The 19121-nt window shown below is 42.0% G+C and overlaps 1 protein-coding gene across 1 annotated transcript in view; it reads left to right on the top strand.

The window, feature by feature from the left end:
* The window catches only part of Sytl2 (synaptotagmin like 2), a 132674-nt gene that overhangs the window by 53964 nt on the left and 59589 nt on the right, over positions 1 to 19121 (top strand). Inside the window, 1 exon segment of the mRNA XM_070034849.1 lies at positions 10106 to 10604. Coding sequence (XP_069890950.1) covers positions 10504 to 10604 — 101 coding nt within the window. The 5' untranslated portion in view covers positions 10106 to 10503.

Raw genomic sequence — 19121 nt, forward strand, 5'->3', positions numbered from 1 at the left:
CCTGCAAGGTAGCTGGTGGAAAGACTGAGAAACATACCCTGAATCCTTAGAGGAACTGTCAGAGACCCAATAACCTCTCCTGTATATTCTGATGTATCACAGTAGCCCTATGTCAGTGCATAGAAAATGGGCTGTGGTAGACAGTATTTGGTTTCAGAATACATCTCTCTTAGACAATGGAAAGGATCAAGGAAGATTTTACACACACTCCATACCTTATAAAGCTTTACTAGGACAATGAATGGCCTGAGAAGAGATTAGAGCAGGTCTGGAATTGGCATGAGGCAAGTGAAGTGCTTAGGGCACCAACTCTTTGGAAACAAAATTGTGTAACCATTGGAGCTGTACTTGGCAACCTTCTGAGTGTGTTTCCTTTGATTTTGTGCCCTAGCTACTTCTCTCTTAAGGAGACATTCACTGTCAGGGTGTTGAGCTCAGTGACATTGCTTTTTTGTTTTATGCCCTGGGTGCCTTGCTTGCCTCACTTCAGGTTGTAGATTGGAACCGGTCCTACAAGGGGGAAAAGACCAATTGGTTCAGTGGTCTCAGCTCTCGCTGCAATCACCTGAGTATTTTCCACAAAAGTAGAGAGGGTCCTACCTCAGAGAAGTGAAATAAAGATCACTGAGGAAGGAGAAGAGATCTGGGAGGTTTTTGTTTGTTTATTTGCTTTTATTTTATTTTTTCAGGAGATACTACTGTCTAGCTCGGTTTACGAATTCTTGAGTTAGTGCATCTGGAGAGAGACTCACTATCCCAGGCTGGGTAAGAGTGTACATAATTGTACCCAAAGTGAGATTTCCTGTAGTCTTTTTAAAGTCAGAACTAGGGATGGTCACAGTTCAGTTAACTTTATGATTCTGGTTTTAATTGCAGTGTAGTTAATAAATCAGCTGATTCCTCCACTGCCTTCTTCTGAATTTGAAACCCAAAGGATAGCTAGGTCTAGAATTCATCTGTAACGGCTGCTTTTTATCAGCATACCCAGTTCAGGAATGCTGTGAACTGCAGCCCGCCTCACTTTTTAGCTCATTTTTTGAAATCTTTATTTACATAGGAATTTTCTATGTCCTGGGAGATTAAAGTGGTGTCCCCTGGGTTTTCTACCTCTGACACTGGACAGCTGTGCAGCCTTAACCAATTGGCCTAACCCTTTTTAGTCTCGCTTTTCTTTTCTGCACAAAGAACTGGTTATGATTCTGTGATCCAGCTGTTACTTTTGTATGTTCTTAGCACAGCTGAACAACAATTGGTATATAGATGAGTGTGTTCAACTTTGACTAACTGCTATGCTTTTTACACAGAGCCATTTCTGACCTACTGGGAGTCTTGTTACTCTGAGTCCTAGACTTGGCCAAACATCCCAATCATGTGGGAACATTTTAGAAAATACAGACTCCGGGACCTTAGAAATAAAGGTTTTGGTTTATTAGTTCTTAAGTGATAGTTGTGAACCTGATACTGATCAGCCAAATTTGGGCACCACTCTTTTATTGAAGCAATTGTGAATGTAATTAAAGTGATATCATTGCCAATGTAGAGGCCTCTAAGAGTGTGAGGTTTTGTCAAAAGAGTAATTTTCAAGGGTGCCTTCCCTTCCCCTCTAAGACCACATATAACTCCCCACTGCTCTTGTATTTGGTGTGGCTTTTTCGTTGTATTTAGTGTCCTTTAAAGATGTAATCTTCTGAGGACAGGCATTGTGCACACTATCAGAACTTTGAAGATACGGAACTATCCCTCTTTAGAGGGAACTTGCTCCATGGTGGAAGCTGGTACTCCAAGGAGAAAAGAAGTTTCTCTAAGGTGTCTGGAACCTAGGCAGGGATCCTGGTTTTTCACAAGCTTTGTAGGCAATAGGAGCCCATGACTGTGTTGGCTTTTTTTTTTTTTTTTTTGGTCGGTCGTGGGGCTTGAACTCTGGGCCTGGGCGCTGTCCCTCAGCTCTTCAGCTCAAGGCAAGCGCTCTACCACTTGAGCTACAGCGCCACTTCCGGTTTTCTGGTGGTTTATTGGAGATAGGAGTCTCACGGTCTCTCCTGCCCGGGCTGGCTTTGAACCTCGATCCTCAGATCTCAGCCTCCTGAGTAGCTAGGATTACAGACGTGAGCCACCAGTGCCCGGCCTGTGTTGGCTTTTACTGCAGCTCCACACAATATCAAGACAAACTCTTTTCTGAGTCTCAAAACCCCTACTTAATATGTTGTCAAAGGCGAGTCACACCTTTTGTTGACTGTCATCCCTTTTCTAGATTAGATATGAATTTTCAGCCCAGCTATGAGGTGTCAAATTAACTTTCCACTGCCCATTTCCTAGGCTCCTTTCTTGCTTCGCTGTTAATTGTCTCTTGGAATGCTGACATGCCAGGAAAATAGAGATTAAAAGGACATTTCTAGCACACTGATCAAGAATGACAAGTTCAGGTTCAGGTTCCTTCCCTTGACATTTTAGGTCCATTGAGATCTGACTTTCATCACTATTTTCCATTTATACCTTATGCTCAAGATACCAGTCTTCTTTTTGAATAGTAATACACGTTTATAGCCCAGTACTCTGCTCCAGAATGTCCACTCCCTTCTATAGTTTAGCCTTCCAAGCTTGCCTCATTTTTCTTCCTAAATCCCCGTGTCCCCCTCAACCCTCACATTGGTCTGTGCCTTCTTTGTTAGCATTTGCCAAGGGAGGGTTAGTTGTATGTTATGCTGTCTTCTTCACATGACCTATTAATCCTGCTCTTAGTTAGAGTTCAATTGAAATTTTGGATTCTATGGGTATTCTACATTTAAACTTAAAGCCAGGAAATGGCAAACCTGAATTTGTTAAAAATCCAGGTTTTTCATTATGTTTGAATGTCAAATTTAGGAGTAGGAGAACTATCACCTTTAATCTTTTTCTCCCTCCTCCCCCAGCTTTTTTGAGATTACCATGCCAATTTCTAGGAGATGTTAGCTGTTGGTAACCTCAGCCTGGAGCTGGGGAAATGAATGAAGTAGAAGCATGCTTCCACTTTTAGAAGAATCTTCCCCAAAGTGAAGGCCTTTGATCCTGAGCAGGAAAGCCAGATTTGAATTTGCAGTTATTCCTCTATGGAAAATAAAACAGAAACAAGTGTACTCTTTGTATCCTATCTGTATCTCTCACTTATTCACTTTTTATAGATGCACTTTATGCATTTTATTTATTTAATTTGTGGGGGGGGGGCGGCTATCTTGAACCAGTCATGAGACAAGTATTCTCTCTTCTCAAGAAGTCCAATTTGGGCAAGGCATTAGGTTGAGTGATTTACATATTTGGTTGTTTTGTTTTTGTTTTTGGTGACAGCATCTTGGTATGTATATCAGGGTAGTCTTGAACTCTTTGTAGACCCAGGGTGACTTCAAACTTGTGATTCTCCTGCCTTCACTTCCCAAGAGCTGGGATGACAAATACGATCTATTATACCCAGCTCCTTGGATTTTTTAAAAAAAAGTGTTGTAAGTCCCAACCATGCAGAAAAAAGAAAATATTCCTGCTGGGAAATACACCTAGTTAGGGGAAAAGATGAAACTAGAATCCAAGTTTTCTTATTCTCTGCCTAGTTCTCTTTTTTCCCTAGTATTCCCTCTCTGTCCATTTCTTCCTAATTATTTCCTATGGGCAGCATGCATTGGTGTTCAAAACACAGTGTGCTCTCCAATACAAACTTGTTAGGAACAGTAAAATGGAAGTCGACTTGTTTCCTGATAATGTGTGGGTGACATTTGCTTCATATATAAATACATTTCTGTGTGATCATTTAATGAACCATTCCGGTTAAGTTTAAACCTATGGACTATAGTAAGTATAGTCCATAGAATCTATACTATTCTAAGGTGTTAGTGGGCATGTATAAACACCTACATGTTGACACAGGTGACCCTCCCTCTCTCTTGGGGCTTGTTTTTTTTTTTTCTATGTCTATCCATAAAACAAACCCAAAGAACTCAATAGTTTTACTATTTCTAAACTTGCACCCAAGAGCATTCCAAGCTTTGAGCACCAAAGCATGTTGCTCAGAGTAAATGACCAAGAAACATACAGAGAGGGGGCATAGCAGGGTGAAAAGAGAACTCAGAAACTGGGATTCTAGTCTCATCTTTGCCCCTAACCATATATGTGGTCTTTCTGAAAAGGGACGTGGTATCTAAGTAAAATATTAAGAACAATGTCTTCAGAATCTTAAGTCTTGGGTTCAAATTACATTCTTGTTGAGTAACCTTAGACGAGTTGTTTAATTCCATGAGCCAGCCAGTGTTCTCTTCTAAATGATGTCAAGAATACCTTTCTTCTTAAGTGGTCAGGGCAAAGAACTCATGTCATAAGCGTGAGGCACTTAGCACCACCTGCTCATTTTTCAGCCTAGAGAGAAAGGGAAGAAGAGATCATGAGAGGCTTAGAAAATACTATGTGAAGAACAGTTGAAGGAAAGAAAAAGTTTATCTTCTTAACAAAGAAGACATAGGGGAAGTGTTAAGTCTTCCATCCTTTAAAGTTGTTATGTGAAAGGAAGCTCAAACATGGTTCCAGAGGACAGGGTGAAAGGAGCAAATTGTGGAACTTAACAGGCAGGTTTAGTCACAGTGCCAGGAGAGCCCGAGAAGGGGAGAGGTATGGCTAGGCATTGCAGTGTTAGCATTCACGCCCTACCAGCATGGGCCTGGAGAACTAATGCCCTCTGATCTGGCATCTGAAGGAGGGATTTTTCTGTTGGATGGATACAATTAGGTTTCTGATTGTCATATTTAGTTTATTCTATTCTCAGATTCTTCTGAACCACAGTGGAAAAAATATTCTATCCCCTTCTTCTGCCATTGTGACCCTGGACATTTACAAAGCATTTAGTTTGATGTGTGACAGAATTTGTGTCATCACTGGTGACGGGTCCTCATTGGTCAGGGCTCTTTTGGTAGGCTTTGTTCACCCCAACTCAAGAAGATTTGTACTCGCTCTCCTTCTACTTCTTCAGGTTTTCATTTTTGATGCCTTCTCTTTTGAAAAGCTCATCATGTGACAGTCATCACTAACATGAGTTTCCCTGCCCTCCCCCGAGGTCCATAGATACAACAGATACTTGGGAAAGGAGTACAGGCTCTCTGGGACTCTCTTTTATACAGAACATACTGGGAAATAATTTTCTCTTGTAAAGTAAGTTTTAATGTGGATTTGGTCAGGTGAGACGATTGGGGTTGGAACTTCAATTTCATGTTTTCTCTTTGCTTCTATCAAACACAAGTACCCACTATTTACAGTTTTGGTTTTTCTCTTCAGCTCAATTTTTGGATAATTGACAAGGAGGAGCTCCAGTGGCGCAATCGGTTAGCGCGCGGTACTTATAAGACAAGGAGAACATTGGCTTTTGTAGATGTGGTATGGCAAGGATGATATGAGGAAGTAGGAATTAAACAGTCCATATTTGAAGGTTTCACATTTCCTTTTGGTGCTGCTATTTCTAGTGCTACTTGTTATTCCATATTTGTCTCCTACAGAGCCTTACAATAATCTCTCTCAGGAAGATATCCAGGCCTAGAGAAGTCATGAGAGTTATTCAAACCTCAAAGTCTTATGCCAGATCTGGATCTAGTACCAGTTGATAATATGGATTTGACTTTTTTACTTATGGCCCCTACAGCTAGGTTTGTGTGACCAGGGAAGTGGGAATGCCATCCTCTTCCATAGATTAGTATATTTATTCAATTTCCATGGCTATTTTGAATGCAGGTACTGAGGATGTGAAGCACTCAGGAACACAAACCCTTGCTTATAACCTAATGCAGGACAAATGGATTAGACAGGGGTTTGCTACAATGAGATTAGTACTGTGACTGAGCAAGGCATGTGTTAATGAAACACCCAAGAGGGGCTTTGAGAGGCTTCTGTGTAGTTTCTGACACATAAATTGAGACCCAAGAGGAAAGGGAGTTCTAGGGGAAAGAATGGCATGAAGACCAAAGGAAGCAGAAATGTGCTTTAGCATAAGCAAAAGAGTTTACAGAGGAAAGAGATACTTGTTCACAGGCCACATTAAGGATTTCAGCGTTAGCTGCCATTAGCAGTGGGAGCCTAAGAATGTCACCTTGTTGGATCAGAATTACAGAAAACCATTCAGTAGCATGTAGAGGATGAGTAGAACTGAATGCAAGAACTTGTAGCGGTTACTCCTTCTATGAACATGCTGGTCCCTGTGAGTCTGGGTATATTCACAGGTATCAGTATTTCTTTATGGCTACTGTTGAGAGGCTCTGCTGAGAATAACAGAAAAAAAATGAAATGTTTGCTCACTGTTTGGCCCTGAGTTTGCCCCATGCTGACTGCCAGCCATGCACTAGAAAGTCTTTTATGCTTAAGCAGAGAGTGAAAACCTACTGACAGAAGGATTTTGTTGCGCCATCTCAGTTTGGGGAATCAATGTGGAGAGGAGTACTAGAGGAGATGTTAATATTGTGGTTTATTCTAATAAAACCATTGACAAATGCTAGTCTCACTTGGTGGCAAACAACTCCTATGGCCTCATACTACTTATTTGAAAGAAAGCACAGATAGAAACTGTGTCTACATCTTTGTGAGCATACCTGCAAAATCTCAAGTACATAGGAGGTACTCAGTAAATATTGATTCCTTTTTCTTTTCGTTTCTTTTTTTTTTTTTTTTTTTGCCAGTCCTAGGGCTTAAACCAGGGCCTGGGCACTGTCTCTGAGCTTCTTTCACTCAAGACTAGCACTCTATCTACCACTTGAGCCACAGTGCCACTTCCAGCTTTTTCTGCTTATATGGTACTGAGGAATTGAACCCAGGGCTTCACGCATGCTAGGCAAGCACTCAGCCACTAAGCCACATTCCTAGCCCTCCTTTTTCTTTTTCTTATTCTTCCTTAATGCTCCATCTCAGAGATGATATCTTATATTGCCTGACAATGTCTGACCCATTACCTGTCTGCACTCCTCTTCCTGTTCTCCCGGCACACACTGTCCTACCAATACTGACCATCTGTGGTCATACTCCCACTTCAGAACCCTCTGATATCTGTGTGGCTTGTTCTCTCACCTTTCTCAAGGTTTTGTTCACCTGCTTCCTCTACCTACACTAACCACTCTTTTTTTGTACCTGTATGCTGGTTCCTGGGTCTTGAACTCAAGGTTTGGGCACTGTCCCTGAGCTTTGTTGCTTAAGACTATAGCACTATACCACTTGAGCTACAGCTCCACTTCTGGCTTTGGGGTGGTTAATTAGAGATAAGAGTCTCAGAGAGCCAGGCACCAGTGTCTCACACCTGTGATCCTAGCTACTTACGAGGCTGAGATCTGAGGATCACAGTTAGAAGCCAGCCCAGGCAGGAAAGTCCATAAGACTCTTATCTGCCAGAAAACTAGAAGTGATGCTGTGGCTCAAAATGGTAGAATGCTAGCCTTGAGCAAAAATGCTCAAAGACAGTGCCCAGACCCTAAGTTCAAGCCCCATGGCTGAGAAAAAAAAAAGTCTCACAGACTTTCCTGCCCAGACTGGCTTTGACCTGTAATGCTCAGATCTCAGCCTCCTCCTCAGTAGCTAAGATTGATTTTAGGTATAGCTATACTAACAACACTTTTTGTTTTCATTTTCATTTATTATTATTATAAAGTTGATTATAAAGGGGTAAGAGTTTCATAAGCCAGGTAATAAGAACATTTCTTTCTTTCTTTTTCTTTTCTTTTTTTTTTTTTTTTTTTTTTTTTTTGTTGGTCATGGGGCTTAAATTATGAGCCTGGGCGCTGTCCCTCAGCTCTTCAGCTCAAGGCTAGCACTCTATCACTTGAGCCACAGAGTCACTGCCCGTTTTCTGAGTGGTTAATTGGAGATAAGAGTCTCATGGCCTTTCCTGCCCAGGCTGGCTTTGAACCACAGTCCTCAGATCTCAGCCTTCTGAGTAGCTAGTATTACAGGCATGAGCCACCAGCACCTGGCTTATAAGTACATTTCTTTTTGGACAGTGTTACCCCTTCCTTCACTCTCTCCCAGTTTTTCTCTCCCATCCCTACCCACAAGTTGTATAGTTCATTTTCCATTAACCACTCTTTAAGGTTCAATTTGCCTCACTTCCCCATGCTTTCCCTTCCAAACTGTTTTTCTCCTTAGCTCTTATCACCTTCCAATGTGTTACAGTTTGAATTACTTAGATTTTTTTAAAATAAAAATTAGTTTTATTGAATTCAATCACATCTTACATCACATGTAAGTTCCACAAAGGCAGAAAGCTTTTTCTGTGGTATTCATTGCAGCATCACCAGTGCTTGAATAGTGTCAGGTGGTCGAATGAATGAATGAATGGATGAATGAATGAATGGAATATTCACTTAGCAACCAGTTAGATGCCACCCAGAATAGTGGGAACTGTGTAAGCACAGGTACTAAAAGTTTAGATTTCCCTCTGAGTGCTTTCCTTAAATCTGCTTGGGTAGTGACTCCGAATTGAGTAGCTTCCATTTGTTCAGAAAATAAGAATACTGTCCTTCCCTTAACAGCTAATCTAAGGGAAAAAATTTAACCATTAAAAACTCATAAGCACAAGCACTAGTTAGTTCCTGTTCTACTTGAAGGTGTGGAAAACAACCAACATGTTCCCTTAAAAACCCTTCTAGTTACTACTTCTAGACCACTCAGGTTGTTTTTCTTCTTTGCTCTCTTCTTGTCCTCATGCCTTGAACTTTAAAACCATCGCCTATGAAACCAGATGGTAGTAGAAGGCCTCAGTGGGGACAGATCCCAGAGTGTGGTCAGTATCCATTTCCTTATCAGTCTTTGCTCACTGAGGAAGTTACCATACATGAAAGAAAGGAAAAATTGAGACTGTTGTCTCCTGGTAATGTTCAGTAGTTTTGCATAAGGTCCCTTCATTCATTTTCTCATTTATTCATAGTCAGAGATTCACAGGCTGAGAGCGGTCAATTACAGTGGTGAGGACATGTATGGAGAAGGCTTTTGTAGCAGGCAAGTTCCCACAAAACATATGTCACACAATGTTGGAACCTCAGTGGCTCCAACTATGTTTGCTCTTGTGTCTGTAGGACAGCTAGAGTAGCCCTGCTTCAGGTGGGCCAGAGGATGGATGTGAAGAGTTAGAGACAATCATCTTTTACAGCCTTTAGCTCTGTCTATGGAAAGGAGAAAGGGCTTCCTGGAGCAATCTTGGTCTGTCTTGGAGGATGAGTAGTTAGTTCCCAAGGCAAACAGGCAGGCAGTGATATATGCAAGAGATGGATTTTTTTTCTTTTTTTTGTTGATCATGGGGCTTGAACTCTGGGCCTGGGTGTTGTCCCTCAGCTCTTCAGCTCAAGGCTAGTGCTCTACCACTTGAGCCACAGTGCTACTTCTGGTTTCTGATGGTTAATTGGAGATAAGAGTCTCATGGTCTTTCCTGCCCAGGCTGGCTTTGAACCATAATGTTCAGATCTCAGACTCCTGAGTAGCTAGGATTACAGGTATGATCCACCGAAGTATTATCTTAACATTTATTTAAGTAATAACTGTGGGCAGTATGTGAGAACTATGTCTTTCTTCCTTTCCCCCAGTTTTTATATACATACCAGGAAATGTTCAGAAATGAAGGGGGATAAGCTTGGTAGGTTCCTCTACACCTCCCAAAAGTTAGTCAACAAGGTAATGCTGACAATTGTCACTGCTCTCGAGTGCCTCTATCTAAAACTGGTTCTCTGCCCATGGCAGAGCACAAGCATACTCCAGTGAAGAGATGGGCATTTTGAATTTTCACTCCTGGTTCCTGATTTGACAACTGGAATCACATCTACCTGGTCTTACTGATCTTTAGAATTTTTTTTAAAAGAGAGAACCATCCTTGACTCCGCTGGTTTATATCCTTGACTCAGGTAGATTATTAAACATTGATAGGCATTTTTATGAGTTCTTCATCTCAGCAGGCTGGAATTGGGTGGAAGCTTATTCCCTGACCCATTTGCCATGTGCACAGGAAGCTGGCAGAACTGGTTCCTTCCAGCTCAAAGACCATCTCCTATCATTTGAAAATCTTGTAATATTGAGCAGTGCTGACAAGAATGGCCTCTCACTGTCTGCTGTTTGCTGTCTCATGACTCCCCAGGTCAGGGAGGCTCCAATGTTGCTGTCTCTCGTGGATCTGACGACGGGATCCGAGAAAGGAGAGACTGTGTCTGAGACAGACTGGTCCAGAAAGAGAGCATACTAGGATGGGATGCTGCTGACCGCCCAAGCAAGAATTGCAATCTCCTCTTCCTGAAAGCCTCTACTCAAACCACTCCCAGACCACGACTACCTCATGGAAAGAGGATCTTTTTAGGATCTTGTTGTCAGCTGCCCAACACTTTTGCAAAGCCCAAACGAGACTTTTGCCAACAATCTGAACAAGATAACATTTCACTTTTGCCTCCTTTTCATCTTCCTGGTTGTGCTTTTAGCTGTTTATCCCTGAGTATTGCAAGCCACATTTATTGCTATTATTTTTTGTGTATACTTTTCAAAATGATTGACTTAAGTTTCCTTACGGAGGAGGAACAAGAGGCCATTATGAAGGTTCTGCAGCGGGATGCTGCCCTGAAGAAGGCTGAAGAGGAGAGAGTCAGGTAAGAGGCCAGAAGAGTCTTCAGACTTCAGGGAAGGAAGAGGTGGGCCATAGGAAAATAGAGTATATAAAAATTTCAACCATAAGTGGTAGTTTTGACTTGGAACCTAAACTTATGGGTTCCAATTTTAGGTTTGCTTCCTGCACAAACATTTTCCTCTGGTGTCTTTTAATTTACTCTTTTGGATGCCTGTCAGAAACAGATGTTGATTATAAACTTAGGCTGGGTGTGGTTTGTAGTCCCAGATACTCAGGAGGCTGAAATAGGATTGCCTGAGCCCTTGAATCTGTGATCAGCTGCAGCAACAGAGTGAGACCCCATGTCAAAGGCAAAACAAAACAAATGGAACCAAACAAACAAGTACTCTATACTCCTTCAACTTATTAAATTAAAAATGGAACATATACAAAAACATATTTCTTAGTTGGGTGCTGGTGGCTCATGCCAATAATCCTAGCTGCTACTCAGGAGTCTGAGATCTGAGGATTGTGGTTCAAAGCCAGCCCAGGCAGGAAAGGCCATGAAGCTCTTTATTTCCAATTAACCACTAGAAAACCGGAAGTGGCGCTGTGGCTGAAGTGGTAGAGCCCAAGCCTTGAGCTGAAGAGCTGAGGGACAGCACTGAGGCCCAGAGTTCAGGTCCCATGACTACCACCACCACCACCAGCACACACACACACACACACACACACACACACACACACACACACACACACGTATATATATTTCTCACCCCCACACTCATATGTATGTGTTTGAGACAAGGCTTCACTGTGTCACCCAGGCTGGTCTTGAACTTGGGATCCTCTTGTCTCAGTCTCCTAGGATTCCAAGCATATGTCACACCTGGCTACAAGCATGTGTGCATATTTTTATATCCACTTCATAAAGTAGTTTTGAGGTACTAAATCATGTGCTATAATATTCTTTGGTTTCTAAAATTTTAGAGAGAATATAGAGAAAAAACTCATAGTTTTGCATATTTTTTAGAAATACTGGAATTGGTTTTAACAGCAAAATTAAAATACTCTGATCAAGTCAAATTTTCATTTGGTTCAAACCCAGGGAGAAGAATAGTAACTCTGACACACAAGCCTTGTTAGGAGGAACATGTCAATATTCCTATAGCTTTTGCTCACCTTTGCAGTAGAAAGAGCACTAGACAAAGTCACCAACTAACTGGGCTTAGTCCATTTGCTGTCTTTGTAATCTTGTGCTATGGAGGCAGTGAAAGGTTTTCTACATGGGAATTATTAGTATTAACTTTATGCTTCTCATCCCAGGAGTTACCCAAAAGGAGCATAAATTGTATTTTTACATCCTAAAGTACAAGGACCATGAATAGTGGATTTATTTGCACCATTTCCTATAGCTTGACCATATATATTGAACATGCTTTGTGAAAGAACACACTGAAAATAACTTTGAGTACTAAATAATGTCTGATTATTGCTACTGATAACTATGATGCTTAATAAGATATAAAGGCCTCAATGTTCTCATTCTTTTTTCTTCTTCTTTTCCTCTTCCTCCTCCTCCTTCTTCCTTCACCTCTTCCTTCTTCCTCCTCCTCTTCCTCTTAAAAGCAAATTTTAATCAGCTTCATAAAAATCATCCTTAAAATAAAAAGAAAAGAAAGAAAAAACAGCAAAAAAGAAAGAAAAGCCCCACGACTGACCGGGAAAAAAAAATTGTCCTTGTAGCTGCTCCAGGATAGGCCCACTTGCTCAGCAGGTTGCCGGTGACAGTTTCACCCACATTGGGGTGGTTCCTCTGCATGCCACCAACATCCGAGTGACAGTACATCTGCTCCCTTGGCAAGGATTGGGCCAGCTATTTAAGGGCTTCCAACTGGAAGTGTACCTTAGGCACTCTTATCCCCATTATTTTTATGAGCTCACACACTGCTAGGTAGTTGGAAGGTATAGTGGGATATAATTACCCCCTACTCAGCTTTATGTCTGAGGAAGTCAACTTTGAGACCCATCAGGTGAATTGCTCAAATCACAAAGCCAGTAGGTATCAGTATGAGGGTGAAATTGCACTCTAATGGCTTCACATACTCATGGTATACTCTACTTCCTCTTCTGACATCTAACAATGGAGAAGGGAATCATGCTCATCTCTATGAGTCACTTGTAGTGCTCCCTGGACCTGCATGGAGCATTACACCCCACTCTCAGCAAGTACTCTACCTTTGAACAGTTTCCCCAGGAGCAGCAGAGAGCTGACACTAATCCTGGGTAGCATTAATCTTCACACATTCACAGTTTATGGAGGTCTTTCATGAATGTTATCCTCTTATGTTTCTCATAGCAACCCCAAGATTTGTCAAGGCCAGGATTGTTACACACATACACACAGCAAAATATCCAAGAGTTCCTTGGCAGACTTGGTTTTGCACACTCTCCTTTCTTCTTTGTTTCTGAAGTGCCCTAGCAACTGCCAAAAATTTAGCTCCTCCTTCCTCCTTTCTCCTTCCTCCTTTCTCCTCCCTCCTTTCTCTTCCCTCCTTCCTCCTCCCTTCTCTCTCCTCCCTCCTTTCTCTTCCCTCCTCCCTCCCCCTCCTCCTTCCTCCCTCCTCCCTCCCCCTCCTCCCTTCCCCTCCTTCCTCCTCCCTCCTCCTCCTCCTCCTCCTCTATTCTTGAAGAACCCTTGGGGTGGTGACAAATCTAGGGAGTTAAGCCTTGTCTACAACACTACTCCAAGGAGCTTTCAAATTGGCATCACACATCTCTTGTGGACTCGGCCATGATCCAGGAATTGGCCAGGACACTAAGACTATTAAGAAGTGCCATTGTGGCAGGTGGGTATGAAACAATGGCTTGCAATACTGAGAGTCTAACCCATAATATGTTCACACAAGAAGAACCTTGCTGTGTCCTATTTTTCTCTGGAACTGAAGGGTCTCTGGGATCATATTCTTTTCCCAAGTCATTTTCCATGCTCCTGTTCTGCTTCTGGACCAAAATTGGGTCTCTGAACTACTTGATGGGTTTTTATCTTAGAAGCTCCTGTGCCATCCTTTGGCTATTTGTCTTTACCTCTTCTACAAGTTAAGCTTGACAGATCAGAAATTGAGACTTTGGATTCCTATCAGTCATTTTATAGGTTAAAGCCCAGAAAGGGGAAATGACTTGTCTAGGGTCAAAAGTTAGATGTGCCAAAGCCATACAAAGAAAAGCTCTTGGTTTAGTGCCTCTTCTTCTGCCCCAGGAAGCTTGTTGCAATTTTCCTTCCAGAACAGAACAGTAAGAGCTCACTCATGACACAGGGAAAGAACTCCCCTGTGTGGACATTAAAGTTAAATCCCAGCTCTACTTCCAATCATCTGTGGCTCATTGGACAACTTATTTAACCTCTCTGAGCCCCAACTCAGAGATTAGGTATGACTGTAATACCAAATTCAAAAGTTTGAAGTCAGTTTTAAGTATAATAATTTTTAATCTTCCTGACATGTTAGTTAGTGAATACATTTTAATCCATTTATTCAACACGCAATCTGTGCTTTTATAGAACAGAAGACTGTAGTTAACAATCTGATTCTCTAGCAGGGAAATAATTCTAAAACTGATTACTTAATGTAGTGAAATTGAATAGAGCACCTTTTAAGTACAAGGAACTGCTTTGGGCAGTGATGTAAAGTGAGTTTCTAGGGTAACTGAAAACATCTCATCCCTCAAAGAATTTACCACCACATGGCCTTCATTCAGTTAATAGATTGCCAATTGCAAATATGGAGTCTAAATTTTGCTTCCCTAATGTGGTTATACAAAGCCTCAGTTCTCTCTCTAGTTGGTTTGTAGCTTAGAAATACCAATTGTATAACTATTCTATCACTCTAAAGAAAACATTATTAGAAAGGCAAACTTCTCATAATATCGGTACTGTTATTTCAAATGCTAACTCTCTATGCACTTGGGAGTAAAACCCTCCTGTAGCCATAAAGGTGTAACTAGTGGCCTATAGCATTCCTGCCTCCACATCTAGGATATCTGCTGCTTCAGAACCCATTATAGAAGCCCCGAAGGTGAGACTGAGCATTCACATTGAATTCTTTTCACCTGTCTGCATACATCCTGTGCTTTGATTACTCCTACTCAAGCCCACTTCAGACATTTTGGAGATGATTTAGTTTCATGTCACGTTGCATCCATAGCTATGGCAGTCATTTTAGTGTTCAGTTCTTAAGTTGCTCAACCAGTCTAGTAGTAGCAGTAGACTATGTACTTAAGGGCTATCCTGTGTGGAGTCTCTGGGGTGCAGATGAGAAGGCAGTAGCTCTGAATGACTTGTCACAATGGTCTTCATGGTGCCTCTACCTGTAGCCACAAGTGCTGGGCTCAGGTTACTAACTTCCAACTAAAGACATTTTGCAGGTCAGCAGGGAAGCAGACATCCATATAGGTGGATCCGCCCCCCCCTCCCTCTCTCACACACACCCATGCGCTCTGTCTCCCTGCCTGCCTGTCTCTTCCATCCTGTCTCTTGACTTTTAAGGAAACACATCCATATAAACATGTATGTAATTTTAGTCTTTTATGGTTTGAAAATAACACACTGTGGAGGTGGTGTTTCCTGTGCTTTGCATCACACTGCCAGCCGGAAATCACTGCACATGTCTGTCTGTACACCACACTAGCGCCACGTCCCCCACCCCCATACAGGCACAACCACATCTATGGCCATGACGTCTCTATAGCAGATACCGTCTCAACTGCCACCACATCTTATGATTCTCAGGATCTGGTTTCTTTTAAATGAAGGCAGTTGACATTGAAGATCTGACTGACAGGACCTCTGACAGTATTTTCTATCGCAGGAAGCAAAAAGGAGCTAACACTTATCAAGGAACTATACCACACATGGAGCTACACATACATTTCTTTAAAAATTTTATCTTCAGATCATTACAGTGAACCCATCCAACGAATGAGGAAATAGGGTTAAAGAGGGTAAATGCCCTTTACATACCCTGTGCTGTCTTTCAACAGATTATGGGACTCTAGGATGTGTCTACAGTCTAAGAGATGCATTTCTTATCATTTTTACTGTAAGGACTAGATGGGTTGGCTTCTAACTTCTCCATTAAAGGTTGCATTAGAGTGAGGTGTGGTAGTCATTTTTAAAACCAAACTTATATTTGGCCTTTTCAGGCAGTATAGGGTAGTGGAGAGAATATTAGTGTAGAGTTGGGCTGGTTTCTGGTCCTGACTGGGTGATTATGAGCAAATCTCTTAACTTCTCTGAACCACAGTCATCTCATTTAGAAAGGGAGGCCACTCATCACTATCTAAGATATCTTCTGTCACATTTTTCTTTTGTTGTCCTTGCTCTGTGGCTCCTGGACACTGTAGCTTAGCTTTTTTGCTCAAGGCTGGTGCTCTACTACTTGAGCCACATCTCCACTTCCAGCTCTTTGGTGGTTTATTGGAAATGAGAGTCCCCTTCATAGACTTTTCTACCCAGCAGGCTTCAAACTGTGATGGTGAGATCTCAGCCCCTTAAGTAGCTAGATTAGAGGTGTGAGCCGCTGGCTCATGACCAATTGGTCACATTCTAAGCAAACATCTAAGAGTACTTTATTATCATCATGATTGTTATAACTTGACAGTATTGGAGTTTGAACTCAGGATCTCATGCTTCCTAGTTAAGTCCTCTATCACTTGAGCCATATACAAAGCTAAGAATATTTTAAAATTGCATAATCCAATCAACTACCTTGACCTGACTGTACTGGGGGATTAAGCAACAACAGCAAAAGGCTAGAAAATGGATCAATCATCGTCCTTACCATTCACAATTGGCTAGATAGTGTCATCCATGTCCAGCCTATAATGTCAGGCCTTTGTGGATCATGTTGAGGAGCTGGAATGCATGTGTGTGAGCACTAGAAACAAAGGGGTGGTCTGGGAAGGAGTGCTAAAGCCATGCTGGGGCACACTCTTTTCTTCTATATCTCCTCTGAATCCTCATACTCTCTGTGCACTTCAAAGAATTAATATTGGCGGTTAGAGCTATTTACTGAATTTTTACACACAATTTCAAATCTACCCCTGATAGGGAATGAATAAGTAAACAAATAAGCAGATAAGGCTTAAATGTGTAGTCTGTAGCATAGTGGGCAGGCAAAATGGCTACCTTCTGCAGATGACTAAGTTCTTTGTATCTTATGGTAACATTGTAAGGATTAAATGCTGTAATGCCTGTTAAACGCCAAGCACATGGTCCAGTATAAGGCAGATGCTATGTAAGTGTTAGCAGAAGAAACAGGAGACTGGATAGGAGAATGACTGGGTGTTTTGCTTTGGATCCTGGCAGGACACTGTCCTTTCTGGGCTTCTGTGTCACCCTTGCCCACCAACCCAGTAGTATTTATTTATTTATTTTTGGCCAATCCTGGGGTTCAAACTCAAGGCCTGGGCACTGTCCCTGAGCTTCTTTTACTCAAGGCTAGCTCCCTACCACTTGAGCCACAGCGCCACTTCTGGCTTTTTCTGATTATGTGGTGCTGAGGAAATGAACCCAGGGCTTCATGCATGCTAGGCAACACTCTACCACTAAGCTATATTCTCAGCCATCCAGTAGTATTTACTGAGTGTTTTCCTTTTTTTGGGGGGGGGGTCTGGTCGTGGGGCCTGAACTCTGGGCCTGGGCGCTGTCCCTCAGCTCTTCAGCTCAATGCTAGCCCTCTACCACTTGAGCCACAGCGCCACTTCCGGCTTTTTTTTCTTTTTGCTTATGTGGTGCTGAGGAATCCAACCCAGGACCTTGAGCATGCAAGGCAAGCGCTCTACCACTGAGCCACCTTCCCAGCCCCTGAGTGTTTTCTTTATGCCCAGTTCTCTACTAAATACAATGTGTATGGTTGAGAGGATGGTAAAGGATAGTGTCAATCTGAAGGAATTTACCTTTTTCCTCCTTCAACTAGATAGTAAATGAATGAGGAAATCCAGTGCTAATTTTTTTTTTCTGTTTGTGGGGCTTAAACTCTGGGCATGAGCATTGTCCCTGAGCTCTTCAGCTCAAGGTGAGCGCTCTACCACTTGAGCCACAGCCCCTTTTCTGGTTTTCAGGTGGTTAATTGGAAATAAGAGTCTCACAGATTCTCCTGCCCAGGCTGGCTTTGAACTGTGATCCTCACATCTCAGCCTCCTGAGTAGCTAGGATTATAGGCACGAGCCGCCAGTGCCCTGCTCTAGTGCTAATTTGATGGGTACAATTATGGTTCAGGGAAAAAAAAGCTCAACACTGGTTAGCAGATAGATATGGTTTTATTAATAGCATCACAGTTGAATTTTTTTAAATGATCTGTCTTTATAAAATCTAGTCTTTGATGTCACACATACAGAGTCATCTACAAAATATTATGAGTGACTAAGAAAAGATCTAGAAGGTGGTTATTAAGCTTAGTAGCAATAATCATGTTGGGAAATTTGTAAGTGGGATTTATTACATTTGAAAGAATTGTCATTCTTTTGCCATTTCAAAACAAAAGGTCATAATCTTTTCCTTACTATAATGGCCATTACAGTATAGGGAAGGCATGTATTTTCTTGTGTCTGCCTCCCATAGACTGCTCACTGTGTATGTGTGAGGAGAGTAGATGAAGGGTTGCAAAGGATCCCTACAAAGCAGAGTGCTTTTCAGTTGAACAAAATTGTCTCAGGAGAAGGAATTGAGAGTTGTTCTGCTGTGAGGGTTTGTGGTCTCCTTCAGCAATGGTGCTGACAGGTGTCATTTTTCATGATTTTTTTGACCTGTTCTGATGAGAGATTAGCATGACATCAGTATGATGAGAAACCCCTGTCATTGTGATGCTTGATCTCCTGCCAAGTTTTCATTATCTGTTGCCTGACTCACACTAGGGTGGCTGCTGAGCATTTATTTGTTCACTGATTTATTCACTCAACAAACACTCACTGGATATCAGTATCAGCTCTGTACTAGGCTCTGTGCAATGTGCTAGGGTGACAAAGGTGATTAAGATGAGTTTGCAGAGTCTACAGATGACTGGGTGAAACAGATGTGCAAATAGATTGTTGGGGCATGGTGTGGTGTCTGCTACAGGAGAGGTGCCATGGGAACGTAGGGAAGTAGGCCCTTCTTGGGCTGGATCTGCAGAGCTGTAGGATGAGGAGCAAAGACAAGAATCAAGGGAAAGACATCCCAAGAAGCTCCACCTTCATTGGCCTCTGTCCAGGGTCCAGATACTTCTAGCCAAGCATGTTACAGGGTAGATTTTATTTTCCCCTAACTTTATTAGAATGAAAATCAAAACTTAGCATGGTTTGGTCATCCATCCATGATCACATGTAGGAAGAACAAAACTGGAATTTAGACCTATTTGGGGAATAGTCTTCTGCTATACCTTTCCCTTTCTACAGTCTATCAGTTGAGAAATGCAGTTTAGAGAACAGTCTAGGGTAATGGCAAGTGAGTATGAGAGTAAGTTGTGGGAAATGGATCTGAAAAGGTAACCTGAAGCCAAGTGGTCGGGTACCTCATAGCATATTC

Source organism: Dipodomys merriami, unplaced genomic scaffold (genome assembly GCF_024711535.1).
Source record: "Dipodomys merriami isolate MVZ:Mamm:240054 unplaced genomic scaffold, mDipMer1.0.p SCAF_25, whole genome shotgun sequence".
Classification (NCBI taxonomy): Eukaryota; Metazoa; Chordata; class Mammalia; order Rodentia; family Heteromyidae; genus Dipodomys; species Dipodomys merriami.